Below are 15394 nucleotides of genomic sequence, written 5' to 3' on the forward strand. Positions count from 1 at the left end.
AAAAAAAAAAAAACCAAAAGCACCACATTGCCCTGCTCGTGCCTTCACTGAGCCACCTCGTCCTGGTGCTGCGAGAGCCAGGGGCTCATTTTGGGCTCAGTGTGATGGTTTTTCATGCTTGAAATCCCCCCCTCTCTCCTAGAAACCCAAACCACACATTTCTTTCCCTCACTCTGCTCGAGCAGGTTCCAAAACATTCAAAACCCTGCCTGAAGGATAATAATGAGAGTGATGATTATGGGCACACACAAAGCAGCACAAACAGTGTCAAACCCCATGTCCCTCTGTGGTGTCCGACACCTTTCTGTGAGCAGAGCTGGACTTCAGTGATCCCAGCAGGTCCCCTCCAGCTCAGGACTCCAATCCCTGACTCCGTGCATTCCCGCTCTCCCCCCTGCAGGTTTACCAGGCGGACACTGGCCATTTCCTGTGCAAAGACAAGTATTTTGGCAGGAAGCTCTCCCCGGAGGGGTTCCGGCAAACCCTGCGCCAGTTCCTGTCCCCCGGGAACCAGCTGCGCACGGACCTGCTGGAGCCCATCATCCTGCGGCTCAAGGCCCTGCTCTCCGTCATCAGGAAGCAAAGCTCCTACAGGTTCTACTCCAGCTCCCTCCTCATCATCTACGACGGGCAGGAGCCCAAGGAGAGCGCGGCCCCCTTGGATCATCACCTTCCCCTCCCGAAAACACACGGCGCGAACCCCGCCAGGGTCGACGTGCGGATGATTGACTTTGCCCACACCACCTTCAAGGGCTCCAAGAGCAGCCCCACCCCCTACGACGGGCCGGACCACGGCTACATTTTTGGCCTGGAGAATCTCATCAAAATCCTTCAGAGCCTCTCAGAAGGAAAATGAGAATTTCTGTGGAACAGCCTGGATTTCCTAGTGACCGATAGCCCTGCAAATACCGCCCGGGGTCAGCCGGGTGGGACCCCCCGGGTGCTGGACACCCCGTGCCCGGCGTGGAATGAGCATGGATTGCTCGGGAAGTGCTGAAAACTCCACATGCCATTACTGAGCTGAAGCGTGAAAAGCAAAGAGCTGGGAGAATCTGCTCTCTCTGCCATCCATCAGAAGATTTATTTTCCTCTCTGGTTTTACTGCTATCCTTGATTTATTTGTGAGCCAAAGAAAGCATTACTTGGAAGAGTCTTAATGATAAACCAGGACCTGCTCACCCCGACGCTCACGAAGCCGAGCGGGCCGAGGGGATTCTGGGTGTTTGGGGCAGGAATGAACAGACTGCAGTGTTCCATTCAGCTCCTGCTCCATGGGGGAGAAAACCACACCCCAGCATTCCTGCTGCACCTGCCCAGCGCCGTGGGATGGTCGGGGTTCTCTGTGCAGGGGTTCAAACACACCTTGAGGTGCTGCAGAGAGTCTGTGCAGCTCCAGGAGACCAAGAACTGCCCCCTCACCAAGCTTTGACATCCCTGCAGGGTTATAACAGGGCGTGTTTTAGGAATTTTCTAAGTAAGGGGCTGAAATGCGATGACTCTGTCAGGTATCAGTCACAAAAAAACATTCACATCAAGGGATTTTTGCTTAATAAAAGGAAAAAATAAAAAGAAAAAAAGTGTGAGACTGAGTCAGGGACTGGACGTCAAAGGTCACCCAGAAATTCTTTGATATAAATATTGTGTGTGTGTGTGTTTGAAAGAGAGGATAACAAAAGACTCAAAATAATGTTTACAGCTTTTGTGGACAGCTTTTATTATTATTATGGAACAAAATATAATTCCTTCCTGCATGATGTGGGAAACCTGAAGGAGAAGTTCCTTGCACAAGGAATTGAGCTACAGAACTCCATTACCGGGGAATGGGGATATAAATAAAATTGTCTGAGTAACTCTCAGTTTCCATCTCTTTTCCCTCCCGCAGCATCCTTGAAGTACATTATCCTTTGTTTAGGCCTGTATTTTTTTAAGAGAGTCGTTATTTCCCCAGGTTTAAACACCAGATCCTAAGGGAGACCCTTCCCTTGGATTTACTGCGGACAGCTGGGGAGCTGCTGAAATTTATAGCTGGAAAATTTAAGACATCTGGCCCAGCTGTGTATTTTACTTGGCTTGAAGTCCACCAGGGAAGACTGTTGTTCACAGTGTTGCATATTTCTTGACCACAAACTCAAGATGGTTGGAAAAAAAAGCCACAAACACCCAATTTCAGCAGTGCTTGAGCCATGGATTATCCTGGCTGCACTGTGTGCACCGAGGTCTGTGATCAGAGTGAACTGTGGCTTTGCTGAGGGGTTTGTACAGCCCCACCTGAGCCTCCCTGGATGGGGACACCAGGAGTGACAGCGGGAAGGGTGGGGAAGGGTCTGAGCACGACGACAGCAGCCAGAGCCCCTCGTCAGCAGAGCAACCCCTGGCTGGGGGTCCTGCCTCACCTGCCGGTGCTGCTGAACAGAAAACAGCTGAATAATGAGACAGAAAGCATCTTGTGTCCTCCTTTCTCACCTCTCATACACCTGCATGGTGTTTGTCCCCCAGAGAGGCCGCGGCTGCCCCGTCCCTGGGAGTGTCCAAGGCCAGGTTGGAGCAACCTGGACTAGTGGAAGGTGTCCCTGCCCGTGACAGGGGGTGGGATGAGCTTTAAGGTCCTTCCCAGCCCAAACCATTCTCAGTCCTGTGAGGAGCGGCTGAGGGGGCTGGGAAAGGGGCTGGAGCAGCAGGAGAACTGAGGGAGCTGGGGGGGCTCAGCCTGGAGAAAAGGAGGCTCAGGGGGGACCTTCTGGCTCTGCAACCCCCTGACAGGAGGGGGGAGCCGGGGGGGGTCGGGCTCTGCTCCCAGGGAACGAGGGACAGGAGGAGAGGGAACGGCCTCAGGCTGTGCCAGGGGAGGGTCAGGTCGGACACCAGGAGGAATTTCTGCATGGAAAGAGTGGTCAGGCACTGGAAGGGGCTGCCCAGGGAGGTGGAGGAGTCCCCACCCCTGGAGGTGTCCAGGGAAGGAGCTCTGATCTGCAGCTCCTGCCTGTGCTCCAAACCCCTCACATGCTCCCTGTGATACGAACAGCACGGTGAGGAATCCGTGTGCCATGGCTGTCGGAATTTCTCCACGGATGGAGGGGTCAGGCGTTGGAAGGGGCTGCCCGGGGAGGTGTCCCTGGGCCGGTGGTCCCTCACGGGGGTCCCGGTGTGTGTCTGTCCGTGTGTCTGTCTGTCTGTCCGTGTTCGTGTTTCTCTCCCCCCCCAGCCATGGCGGGAGTCCCCGCGGCCCACGTGACGCGGCGGGCGCACGTGACGGCGCACGTGACCGCCATGGCCGCCAGCCGGTACCGGCGGTTCCTGCGGCTCTGCGAGGAGTGGCCCGTGGAGGAGACGAAGCGGCAGCGGGACCTGGGCGCGGCCCTGCGGCAGCGCGTGGCACAGGCCTTCCGTGAGGGCGAGAACACCCCGGTGAGCGCCGCGACCCCGCGGGCGAGGGCGGGAGAGGCCGGCGGTCGCGCTCTCAGGGGGGTTTTGGGCACAAACCGCAGGAATTTGGGGCTCACGTGGGGCTCCCTCGGGGCTGCGTGGAAGCCTGGGCTGGGAGGGACCCTCAGGGAGCGTGGAGTCCATTCAGCCCCTCCAGGGACAGGACAGAGCGGGGCAGGGGGTTGTGTGAGCGCTCAGAAGCCTTGGAAGCACAGACCCCAATCAGCCACATCCCTCGTTCCTCCACCGGGTTGTACCCGGGACAGTGCTTTGTACCCAGACAATGGTTTGTACCCAGACAATGGTTTGTACCCGGGATAATGGTTTGTACCCAGGATAATGGTTTGTACCCGGGACAGTGGTTTGTACCCAGGATCTCTAGTACCCAGGATGTCTAGTTTGTACCCAGGATGTCTGGTTTGTACCCAGGATGTCTGGTTTGTACCCAGGCCCCCTGGTTTGTACCCAGGACAGTGGTTTGTACCCAGGATGTCTAGTTTGTACCCAGGATGTCTAGTTTGTACCCAGGATAATGGTTTGTACCCAGGCCCCCTGGTTTGTACCCAGACAATGGTTTGTACCCAGACAATGGTTTGTACCCAGGATAATGGTTTGTATCCAGGCCCCCTGGTTTGTACCCAGGATGTCTGGTTTGTACCCAGGCCCCCTGGTTTCTACCCAGGACAGTGGTTTGTACCCAGCCCCCCTGGTTTGTACCCAGTTCTTGCACCCTTTGCACCACATCCTTTGGAGAACCCCGTCCCCGTGGTTATGGGCGTGGGGCACAAAGCACTGGGAATTGTCAGTGGCCTGCAGGGATGCAGTTAATTGGTGTGATTTCCTTGCCCCCACGCTGGGGTGCTGCAGGGTGGGCAGAGGGAGCTGCAGCACTGCCTGACACTGATGGAGTGCAGTGCCTGTACAATTGAATTCCGCCTCCAGCTGTAATTCTGTCGGAGTTTAGGCTTTGCTGCTGAAATAAATTAGGGAATCTGATGCCTGACTTGGCTGCAGACCTCCCCAGGTGTGGAGGTGTTGCTGCAGAATGTAAATGTGCCCTTTCTTAGCATAAAAACATTGTTCCAGAGATGGCGTTTTCGACTTCGAGGGACCATTATAAGCTCCTAATCCTGTATTGGTGACCAGAATAGTCTGTAAAAGACATTTTGGGAAGAGTTTATTGCTTTTCCATATGCTCAGGACAGCTGGATGTGCTGCACCAGTTGGCTCCAAGATCCCCAAGCTGCCACTCATCCTGGAAATGTGAATTATGTCTGGTGGCAGTTTGTGTGTAGAGAGGCTGAATACAGTGAGGGGAATGTGTGACAGGAGGAGCTTCTGAGAGAGGAGCTAGAGCCATAAGGGCCTCTTTAGCAATCTAATGCCTCTTTTAATCATGTGCAGTAAGATTTGCTGGGGGTGGGATGCTGTTTGGGCCACCCTCTTAATCACTGTTTGTGCTGTCACTGCTGGAGCCTGAGCCAGGGCTGTTTGGGATAGGGCTGCAGGACACAGGTGAGGCTCACCTGCAGTGGGATGTGGGCACTCCTGCTGGACAAGGAAAGCTTTTCCTTACTTTTCCTGCTTTGCATCCCACTGTGTGTGCTGCCCCTGTGCCCATGTCCCAGGAGGAGCCAGGCCGTTTCATCCTGACAAGTTTCTGTTGATGTTATTTGTGTTCCTTACCTGTTTTAATCATTCAGGTTTGTTGTCGTGGAGCAGCAATGCAGAGTTCTGGACAAGTTGGCCCCATTGTAAAAGAGGAAAAAAACCCCCACCATTGTGAAATAGAAAAGCAGCCATCCACACTGTTGGGCAGGGGCTGTGCCAGGCAGGAGCATCCCTTTGGGACACCTGGCACGGGCTGGGGATTAGCCTGGTCTGAAATAGAAATCCAGTTACCCTTCCCAAGCTGTTATGTGTCGTTTGTACTGCTTTCCTTAATCAATTATAGGCTATTTTTAGCCTGCACAGGGAGTTTCTGACTTCCACCTTGTCCTGGCTGGTTCCTTACAATGGAACAGGTGACAGAAGTGGCCTCAGAGCAAGGAGGGCCACAGATTTCACAGCCCCAGCCAGGAAACGTGAGAAGAAAGCTGAGCACAGTGTTCTCTAACTGTGTGTTCACACTGATCTGTCAGATTTAGCTGGTGCAGAGTTTAAGGTCTGTTCTGGAAATCCCACGTGTGGTTATTCTTGCAGGCCAAGCTGGTGGGAAGTGGAAGGGAAAGACCTGGAGCAGGACAGCAGGTATCCAGCAGTGCACTGGAAGTCTGCTGAGCTGCTCCTTCACTGCCATTGTCACAGGCCGTGGAAAACAAGGGGGTTTTGCTGTGGGGGTGTAAAATAACTTGTGTGACACTCGTGTCCCTGCAGATCGCTGACCCCGAGGCCTGTGACCAAATGTACGAGAGCTTGGTCAGGATCCACACCAACTACTACAAAAACAAGGTGAGCTCTGGCACTGGCCATCGCCCCTCCTTTGGGGGGAGTCCTGGGAATGGCAGGGTTCCTGGGAATGTCCCAGGGACACATGGGCAGTGGATGCTGCAGTGCCTGGTGCCTGTGCTCACTCAGGGCAGGGCTCTGTGGGGTGGGAGCAGGGCAGTAGTTGGGTGGATAAACAGAATTCTTGGACTAAAAACAAGCTTGAGCTGTGCCAATTGGGGACATTTGTCCCTCTTTCATGCCCCACAAGTAACGTGTTTGTGCCTCTCTCCTCTTGCTCACCTGGGAAGTATCCACGGCTGAAAGACACGACCTTCACCGGGGTGACAGTGGAGGATTGCAGGATGATCCTGGCAACAGGTACTGGCTGTGCTTGGGCTGGGAGGGCAGTGCAGGAGGAAGGGAACATTCTGATCTTTGTGGTGCTCATGGCATCTTTTAAACACCCGGGAGTGTTTGAGGAGGAGTAAGTTCAGAAGTAATTGAGGAGTAATTCAATACAGGAGTAACTAATTATTCTATTGAGGTGAAGAGTCGATTGGATTTTGCATTGGCAGGAACAGCAAAGTCTTTCCAAGGGCTCTTTGGGGTCAGACAGCAGGAACTGTGTGAAAGAACCATGTTTGCCCTGTCATTCCAACATGGAGCTCAGCTTCTGTTTCACCATCTCCCAGTTCCCTTCGGTGTTTCTTTTGTGTTGGACCTTGGGAGGGAGCCTGTGCAGAAATGCTCTCAGTCACATCCTTTGTGAAGTGCAGAGCTGGAAGCCAGAGCAGTTTTGTTCTGCTCCAGTTGCTAACTTTGATTGCAGTGCGTGGAAAGTGAATATCAGTTGTTGGTGATAAGAGACTCCCTGCATTGATTGGAAGGGAAACCAACCTCGCCTCGGGCCTGGAATGGAAATTCGTTAAGATGAAAAGTCAGAAAAGGAAAAAATCTATGGAAGGCAGAGCTGTTTTAAGAGGGTTTCATTCCTCTGCTTTTCTGCTTATCTTCCTCTGCCCCCTCCCTTCCTTCTCCCTTTGCAGACATTCTGAAACAGATGGAAGACATGAAAAAAGGGACGTGGAGGAGACTGCGGGAAAAGTTTTCTGCCAAGAAACCCGAAGAGGACTCGAAGTGAGGGCCCAGCTCTCAGCTTCTCCACTGTACATATCCCTGAAGCTCTGTGTGTTGCCATGATGAATAAAACCATTTATTCCTCTTAGCAGCAGCATTTTTGTTCAGCCCTACCCTGTATATCCTTCATGTTTAGTGCCTCTTTTTTTCCCCTGAAAATCTAGGACAGAGCTTAACTCATCCGTGCTGAAGCCTTGTTGGAGCAATGTAAGGAGAGAACTTTGTGGTGTCAGACCTGGGCCTTTGTATTACAAAAATGGAACAGCCAGGAGCTGCACGGAGCATTTAAAGCTGTGTCAGCTTTAAATGTGCTTGTAAAGAGGAGAGGGATGATGTGAAAACCTGTCTGTGCTTGTGTTTGTGTGTGTTAGCACAGGGAACAGTGCAAGGGAGGGAGGGAGGGAGAACTTTAATCATCACAGTTATTTTCCTTTGGAGAAGACAAGGAGAGGACTGAGGGTGACTTTGCCATGGTGACAGTGGAGCACTGCAAGAGTTTAATGGAGCTTCCAGTCAGATGCTGCAGTGCTGCTGGAGCTGGCTCTGTGCAGATCCCCCTCAGCATGAGGAGGGCTCTGGGTGGTTATTGCAGAGCTGGGGGGGTAAAGGCAGGATTTAATGACATGCTGGTATATAGGGCCATAAACACATTTCAAGTGCTATGCAACTTCACTGTTATGGCCTTTTTTATTCCTTTTTAGAGCTTTTATGGTTGCATCAGTGTCTGTTCTTGGGATTGGGGCTGGGGTTGGCTTGGGAAGGATGAGTGTCTGGAGCAGAGCTGTGCCAGGGCTCCACAGCACCAACAGCTGCTGCTTTTTATGAGTTTCAACAGTTTTTTCCTGGCAAGTAGTGCAAGAATTTGGAACTGCAGCAGGCTCTAGTCCAAAGCTTCAGGAACCAAGGCTGCTGTTCATGGTGGTTCTTCATGGCACTATTTGGCATCAGACTGGAGCATTGTGTGACACCCCGAGCTGAGAGCAGGGGGGTGTGGAGCACCTTGGGTGACAGCCCTTGTTCTGTGGTTCTATTGAACAGCCCCATCACACACCAAAGGGCACAGGAAGGGAACCTTCTTTACCACGTTTAAGTTTTTATTATAACGTGATTTTGTATTTAATTTAGTTAAGGCAATTTACACTTCAGTTCTTAAGTAACAACAATAACAACTAAAAAAAAGTAAAACATGACACCAGAGATGAAACTAAAACACAGGACACCCCTTCACAGTGAACTCCTGTAAACCTGCAGGCTCCTACTACTGCTGCCCAAAGACTCTTGGTCCACAGAAGGCAAAAGACTAGTTCACACTAGGACAAGCTCAGCTCCTCATCTGGTGAGTTAATTAAATTAAATCCACCTCCTTGAGTTCAGCTCCTCTTTACTGCACCACAAGATGAACAGAATTCTTTAAGTGGAGGGGGATCAGTGTGGAGCAGGCCCAGCAGATACCATGGCTGGTTTGCAAAGATCCACAGGGACTAGTGCCACTCGGAATAAGTTAAATATTGCAGCCCTACAGCTACTTCCCCCACACCCGAGGGGATGGAGCACATGGAGATAAAGATACAACCCTCCACATTTGCAAAATAAAGAGTTATTGCAATGAGGAATAAAAGTCCTGTATGATTTATCTTCCTACAAGGGCGGTAGAGTAACACCTGGGCCCAGGTGTGGGGAGGAATCCGGCCAGTCCCTGGTCCTGGAATTGCTTACAAGCGCTCTAAGGGAAATGCTGCCTGGGGAGCCGTTTCCATGTGGTCTGTCGTCCCCAGACAGTGCCATCCGTGCCTGGAAGCCAGGGAGAAGCAGCCTCCTGAGCTGGCACACAGGTGCAGTCCCTCGGCGGGTGACGGTGATGCCGTCTCAGTGGTTCATGGTGTTCTGGACATCCACAAACCCCATCCTCTGCCTGCGCTTCCGCTGCTCCGTCATCTGCAGGCAAACAGGGACAGGGGTGAGGCAGGAACCAGGCCCTGCTGCTCTCACACACTCCCCCTGAGTCTGTGCTGCTTTGAGCCTCTGCCAGAAAACCCTCTGAGTGGCACTATCAAAAACCACGTGTCCCAGGTGTCCCCAATTCCCCCAAAAAGGAGCTGCGGGAGCCCTTGGTTTGTATTGTGCTTGTACTACCTCGGGCGGGTTCTGCCTCCCCCTCCCTGCCCTTGGTGTCTGTTCTGGGGAGGACAGGGGTTCCCCTTTCAACAGTGTCCAGACCTGTTCCTTGAGCTCGTTCAGCTGGGAGGTGAGGTGGGACACCAACTTCATCGTGGTGTTCAGTTTGTCTTGCAGGTTCCGGATCTCGTTCTGTTCCCCTTCCCCTTCATTGCTGACCAGGGACATGGCTCGCATCCGGGGGAACCAGTCCAGGTTCTTGTTCTGGAAAGGCAACCACGGGGAGGGGGAGTTGGAGGTGGGGAGAAGAGGAGGAAGGAGACCTGTGTGGGTCTCACAGGCAGCCCGTGCTTAGGGATTAAAAAATTCTCTTTGCAAACATTGTTGCACATTTTCCACAAACTGTCCATTTCTCGTTTGTTTTGTGCAGCCTTCTGGGCTCAAGTGCAGAAGTTTTACTTTCCTCAATTTCCTTTCCCTCTCTTGCCTTGAAACCCCCTTGAAGCCACACTCCCTCCTGCCTGGTTCAACCCTTAAACTCACAGCCCAAACCACCAGACACTGGTGGTCCTGGCTGGGATGGCAAAGTGGAAATAACCAGCTAAGGACGAACTAAGGCACTTCTGCATTACTGAATATTTTCCAAAGGGAGTTCTGAGAGCTGTTTTTCTTTGGCCAGCCCCCTGCTCTCAGTACCCCCAGGGCAGGCAGGCTGGGATGGCCCCAGGGGCCCTGTACCTTTATCATCTGTGCCACGTAGCTCTCGGGCCCCGTGTAGTCCGTCTTGTTCTTCACCCGCACCAGCACGATGAAGTACAGGTAGTTCCACATGTTGTGCTCGTATTTAATGTGCTCCTCAAAGGACACGGTCTTGTTGTCAAACTTGTCCCGTTCCAGGCCTGGGAAAGGCAGTGGAGGTTGGAGATGGGGAGGGAGGAGAAGGGGAGGGGAGAAGGTAAGAACTGAGCAGCAGACGTGTGAAAGGACATACAGATAACACCATCCTCTCCCAGGGCTGTCCTTCGAGTGCTTTTAATAATTAGTTGGCATTTAGCACACAACAAACCTACAAACCTACAGACCAGGGGGAAATCACAGAATAACAGAATGGTTTGGGCTGGAAGGGACCTTAAAGCTCACCCAGTTCCAACCCCTGCCATGGGCAAGGACACCTTCCACTAGACCAGGTTGCTCCAAGTCTTGTCCAACCTGGCATTAATCACTGTTCAAGAGGCTTCTATTTAAAGTCCTGCTGGCTGTGCCTCTGCCCAGGTTTCTATGTGCATGAAATGCACCCAGAGGATCTTTAAAAAAAAAGCACCGAGACTTACTAGGGTTTTCCTTTTTTTTTTTTTTTTTTTTTTGGATGCCTTCTGCTGACTGAAAGGATTCCAGAACATTTTCTCTATTTTATTTCTTTAGTAATATGCTGCCTTTTTTTCCCCACTGACTAAGGGATGGTCTCAGGAATGAGATGGACAATGTGGTTTTAGTTTAACACCTCATTAACAGGATGAGGAACAACACAGAGCATTTTCCTCTCAGTTGTGTCCTTGTTTAAAATCCTCACAGTGCACTGACCCCTCACTGAACAGATTTAAGTTTTGCAGTAATAAATAAAAAACAGAAACCAGCTGAAATTCTTTTCCTTCCCCCAGTCTTGGAGGGGAGGAAGAACTTTGGGGCAATTCCAATGCTCACCACAGATGAAACAGGTGGTCTTCAGGATCTCTTCCTTCTTCTGTTTCTCACTCCTCAGATCAGCGAAGGTGTCAATAATGACCCCAAAGATGAGGTTAAGGACGATGATGATGACAATGAAGAAGAAGAGGAGGTCGTAGACAACCCGAGCAGGAAACAGGGACTCCTGTAACAGATGAGAGGGAGAACTGGGTGTCTTGCTCAGCTCTGCTGCAGCCAGGCTGCCTCACTGCACGGCCAGGGCTGAGGGCAGAGCTGGGATTGGGAAGGGAGGAGGGAAGCGCTGGAGGGGAACATGGGGGACAGAGCTGGCTGTGTCCCAGGCAGGCAGGGCAGTGGCACAGCAGTGAGTGCAGCAGGATTGAGCAGCAGGAAGGTCCCGGGTGCTCCCCACTCACGTCCTTGGAGGGTTTGCGCAGGATGTCCCCGACGCCGCCGCCGTTGCGCAGCCCGTGGTTGAGCACGGTGACGATGCACATGAGCAGCGTGTCACAGGCACGCTCCCACTGCTCGGGGTCAGGGGCTGCAGGGGGAACCAGGGCCAAGCTCAGGGCACAGGCAGGGCTGCAGCTCCAGGCCCTCCCGGGGGGTGGCTGTGGCTGCAGCGGTGCAGGAGCTGGTGCCACTGTGGTTGTCCCAACCCCGTGCCACTGTGGGTGTCCCAACCAGGTGCCACTGTGGGTGTCCCAACCCCCTGCCACTGTGGGTGTCCCAACCCCGTGCCACTGTGGGTGTCCCAACCAGGTGCCACTGTGGGTGTCCCAACCCCCTGCCACTGTGGGTGTCCCAACCCCGTCCCAGCAGCTCCCCCAGCAGCTCCTCGCCCTGCAGGCGTTTGGCCGAGTGCTCCTGGAGCTCAGCCTCCTTTATGACTAATTGAATCTACTTCGACATTTTTTATGCCAGGGTCAGTGCAAAATTCACAGGCCTCTTGCCTAGCATGTGCCAGAATATGGGCTGCTTGTTTCCATCTTGGAAAAGCTGGGATTTTTCCCAGCTGGCTGGCAGGCAAACCTACTCTGCCACAAAGAGTCAGCCTTCCTAAGGAGCTCTCTTACCTTCCAAGGCAGTGGGCGCAGTAGAGCAGCTGATTTTGTCACTGCTGCACGACTCCATGAAGGTCTCCATGTTCCTTTGCATCCCCAAGGGATCATCTGCAAGGAACAGAGACCATAGCCCTGTCAGAGCATCCACTCTCCTCGGCAAAGCTCCTCAGCACTTCTCCACTGCTTCCAAGTTGATTCCAAGCCTCTTGGAAAAACGTTGCTTCATATTCTCCTAGATTTTTCTAGGCTTTGAATCTTTTGCTCAGGGTTCAGCGAGACTCCACAGTGCTGACCCTTCATTTGCAGCTCTGTGCCCCCTTCTCTGCCACCACTAACCCCACACCCCGCTGTCTGCAGCACGAGGTCCCTGTGTCAGCACAGGCAGGTGCCTTCTGTGTGACCCCCAAACCAGTGCTCCCAGTTTCCAAGGCCCCCACAGAGAGAGGGGTGTGTGTGTTCCTGCAGGGGGGGAGCAGGGTCCCAACATCCCACGCTCTGCCCGGTCCCGAGCAGGACCGGGGCTGACCAACCTTTGCTGTCGGGCAGACGATCCACCTCCAGGATGAAATCATCCTTCAGGAACAGGAAGCCCACGATGGAGAAGAGGTAGACGAGGATGAGGGCCAGCAGGGCTGTCAGCAGGATGGAGCGGCCGTTCCGCGTCACGCTTTTGATGACATTAAACAAGGTCTCCTCACGGTAGATCAAGTCAAACAACTGAAAGGACCCAGGAGCAAAGAAATGCTGCAGGGTGCTTTTCCTGATAATGCCTGGCCTATCTATATCCCCTTTTATCCTGAGATCTTGGATCACTCAGCAGACCTTGACTAACTTTCGCACAAAGCCTTTAAGTTTCCCGGCTTACGGAAGGGAAGCAGAGAAGAATGAAGTGACTTATGCACAGCAGGAGAGCCAAGAATAGGCCACATTCACCCTGGCTCTGCCCTCTCCAGCTCACGTTGTCTCCCAGCTGACCCAGATAAAGTACACAGCAGAGATTAGAAGGAGAGATAGAGCAGAGGACCAGGAGAGAGACAGCAATAGATACTGTCGGGAAGCAGAAAGATCAGCCCACGCAAAGATCAGAGCTCAGGGAATTGTTCTCCCTGCTATCAATCGGCCCCTGGAAGGTGTCACAGGAACCTTCCGGCTTCTAAGGTGCCACCTGTGCCCCAAACACCTGCATTCAGTGTACCAGGATGCTGTAGAAGAGCTCGTGCACGAAGAGTCCCAGGACGCTCGTCACGATGTAGCCGACGTGGTACAGGAATTCCACATCCATGATCATGGCCTTGTACCCACGGATGAAGGTCCCTCGGTTGCCCACGAAGCTCACCACGAACACGATCTTGTTGGTCAGCTGGGGACAGCCAGAGACAGGGGGGAGTGGGGTTTGCTGCACTCCGGGGATGGGGAGCAGCCCCCGGTGCCCCCAGCCCAGGCAGGACTCACGTTGAGGGCCCCCAGGATGTTGAGGGTGAGCCCGATGCCCAGGTAGTAGATGGAGCGCAGGATGAGGGCCACGAGCAGCGGGCGGACCCCGTAGCGCTTGGTGAACAGGGCCATGATGGAGAAGCAGATCAGGATCCAGAAGAGCAGGGAGATCAGCGGGGAATCCAGCACTCCTGGGAAGGGGAGACCCGTGGATGTTAAATGGCAGGGGGTGAAATGCAGCTGCCACTCGGGCACTGCTGCTGCCGGGCCGTGCAGGAGCACTAATGAGCTCGTTATCAGAGAGAGAGATGCTGCTGGACTGCAAAGGCTTGTATTGATTCAGATGGTTCTTACTGATACATTTTCTAACATCTTTTATCTAAGATCTCACTGCAGATGATGGAGGCTTTGCCTGACAACAGGAATGAATGCCATCACTGTTTCCCACATTTTACAAAAAGGGAAAGTGCAGCCCAGGGAGAAGAGAGATTTCCCTAAGAAGGAAGCAGTGGGAGGGCTGGAAACTGAAATCCTGACTCAATCCCTTCCTTTGCCCAGCAGGAAAGACTTGGAGCTTTAGGGGCCCAAAGGAGATCAAGGATAAGGGCAGTACAAGGACATGGGGACCAGTTTTCCTGCATATGAGGATCCCTTTCCCTTCGACCCTGAGGAGCAGCAGGTGCTGGGGCACTTACCCATGGAAGTGGCTTCCACGTAGGGGTAGAAGAAAGCAATGATGATGTTGATGAAGACAGCCAGGTTGAAGGAAATACTTCCCCAGAGCGTCATTCTGCGGGAGAACCAGTACATCAGCGGCATGCCTGGGGGGAGAGGAGGCAGACACACAAAGCTCAGCCAGCCTCGGGCCAACTGGGGAGGCTGAGTCCTCCCAGACCCCCTGGGTCCTCCTGGGCCCCTGATGGGCTCAGCTCAGGGCAGCTGGTGGCCCTGGAGTGACCCAGCCTCCCACTCCTTCCAAACATTCATAAAATACTTTGAAAACATCCCTCCCCATCTGCTGGAACAGGACTGCACCTTCTAAATGGCTCCGTTCACATTCCTTGGTTTCCCAGCCCTCTGGCCTGCTCTGACACCCTGGAATCAGGTCTGCTCTGTCCTCCTTCAGAGCTGTCCCCTACCCCCTGGCTGCCTCCCAGTATCCATAGTGTGACTCCCTGCCCAGCTCCTGGGATTTACAGCCAGGACTTCCACCCTGATGCAGCCTGAAAGCCCCTGAGCAGCTCTGCAGGGTGCAGAGAAACAGGGTTTATTTCCCAAATGCAGCTACTAGATCCTGGCTTAGGAAAAGGCAACCGAAAACAGGTGGAGAGAGGGCTTTCCAGGGAAAACACCTCAGGTGGAATCCCGGGAAATGTGCTGTAAGCTGCATGTCAGACACGAGGAACTGCACCAACAGGCATGGAGGATTCACATCCCTGGGGTCTTTAACTCCACTCCCTGCACACTGGGGCTCTACAGAGCAAGGGGAGCCTGGGGATGCCATTTCCAGGCTGCTGCCAGGTTTGCAGCCCTTTCCCAGCAGGAATGCCCCCCCAGTATCCCACAGGGGCCAGGGGAAGGTCTGCCCGGCTCTTACTGCGCAGCTTCTTCTGCCACTCCATCTCGTTGTGGAGGAAGGAGGACTGGTCGAAGAAGTCGCTGACTTTGCTGCCCTGCTCGTCCTGCTCCGTGGTGGTGAACAGCCGGTACTTGGTCTCCTTGGTGAGGAACTCACAGATTCCAGGCACTGGGAAGATGATCTGCTCCATGCTCCGGTCCAGGCGCACGATCTGCGGGAAGCAGGGCAGGGAGCCATCAGATCCTGCCCTGCCCTGCTGCAGTTTCCTCCCTCCTAGACCCAGCTGTGCCTTCCCCTCCTGCCTCCCCTCCCCAGGACCCAGACATCACTGGGGACTGTCTAGAAGCCTCTGAACTGCCCCAGGCAGAGGCAGCCCTGGCTGTGCTGAGGAGAGCTGGGAGCACAGGAGCCCATCTACAAGGGGATCCATGCCAAGGACGAGGATGGGGCTGCTGGATCAGCTGCATCCCACTGCTGCTGGGAGAGAAGGGAAGGGTCTGGGAGGCAGCTCATCCCTCAGCTCCATGGG

The 15394-nt window shown here is 53.6% G+C and overlaps 3 protein-coding genes across 4 annotated transcripts in view; 2 read left to right on the forward strand and 1 right to left on the reverse strand.

Annotated features, from left to right (window-relative positions):
- IP6K3 (inositol hexakisphosphate kinase 3) overlaps positions 1-1856 on the forward strand; it is an 8158-nt gene extending 6302 nt beyond the window's left edge. The window contains exon 4 of the mRNA XM_017835723.1: positions 377-1856. Within this exon, the coding sequence (XP_017691212.1) occupies positions 377-856 (480 nt within the window). The 3' untranslated portion in view covers positions 857-1856. The remainder of the gene's footprint in view (positions 1-376) is intronic.
- A 1381-nt stretch (positions 1857-3237) lies between these two features.
- Positions 3238-7078, forward strand: LOC108507656 (ubiquinol-cytochrome-c reductase complex assembly factor 2). The gene is made up of 4 exons (XM_017835841.1): positions 3238-3405; positions 5800-5874; positions 6162-6231; positions 6900-7078. The coding sequence occupies exons 1-4, from the start codon at positions 3268-3270 to the stop codon at positions 6992-6994; spliced, it is 378 nt and encodes a 125-aa protein (XP_017691330.1). The 5' UTR covers positions 3238-3267; the 3' UTR covers positions 6995-7078.
- Positions 7079-8081: 1003 nt separating this feature from the next.
- The window catches only part of ITPR3 (inositol 1,4,5-trisphosphate receptor type 3), a 36311-nt gene continuing 28998 nt past the window's right edge, over positions 8082-15394 (reverse strand). For both annotated transcript variants that reach the window (XM_017835838.1, XM_017835839.1), the window contains 11 exons: positions 14884-15076; positions 13982-14107; positions 13305-13477; positions 13048-13212; positions 12383-12569; positions 11865-11960; positions 11205-11329; positions 10807-10972; positions 9844-10004; positions 9208-9369; positions 8082-8925 (listed from right to left, as the gene is read on the reverse strand). In XM_017835838.1, coding sequence (XP_017691327.1) covers positions 8857-8925; positions 9208-9369; positions 9844-10004; positions 10807-10972; positions 11205-11329; positions 11865-11960; positions 12383-12569; positions 13048-13212; positions 13305-13477; positions 13982-14107; positions 14884-15076 — 1623 coding nt within the window. In that variant the 3' untranslated portion in view covers positions 8082-8856. The remainder of the gene's footprint in view (positions 8926-9207; positions 9370-9843; positions 10005-10806; positions 10973-11204; positions 11330-11864; positions 11961-12382; positions 12570-13047; positions 13213-13304; positions 13478-13981; positions 14108-14883; positions 15077-15394) is intronic.

Source organism: Lepidothrix coronata, unplaced genomic scaffold (assembly GCF_001604755.1).
Source record: "Lepidothrix coronata isolate B3197 unplaced genomic scaffold, Lepidothrix_coronata-1.0 Scaffold263, whole genome shotgun sequence".
Taxonomy (NCBI): Eukaryota; Metazoa; Chordata; class Aves; order Passeriformes; family Pipridae; genus Lepidothrix; species Lepidothrix coronata.

Coding starts and splice junctions, on each gene's coding strand:
- LOC108507656 (XM_017835841.1), top strand. CDS start 3,268: ATGGCCGCCAGCCGGTACCGGCGGTTCCTGCGGCTCTGCGAGGAGTGG. Junction 3,406..5,799: donor GTGAGGGCGAGAACACCCCG/GTGAGCGCCGCG, acceptor GTGTCCCTGCAG/ATCGCTGACCCCGAGGCCTG. Junction 5,875..6,161: donor CCAACTACTACAAAAACAAG/GTGAGCTCTGGC, acceptor TCACCTGGGAAG/TATCCACGGCTGAAAGACAC.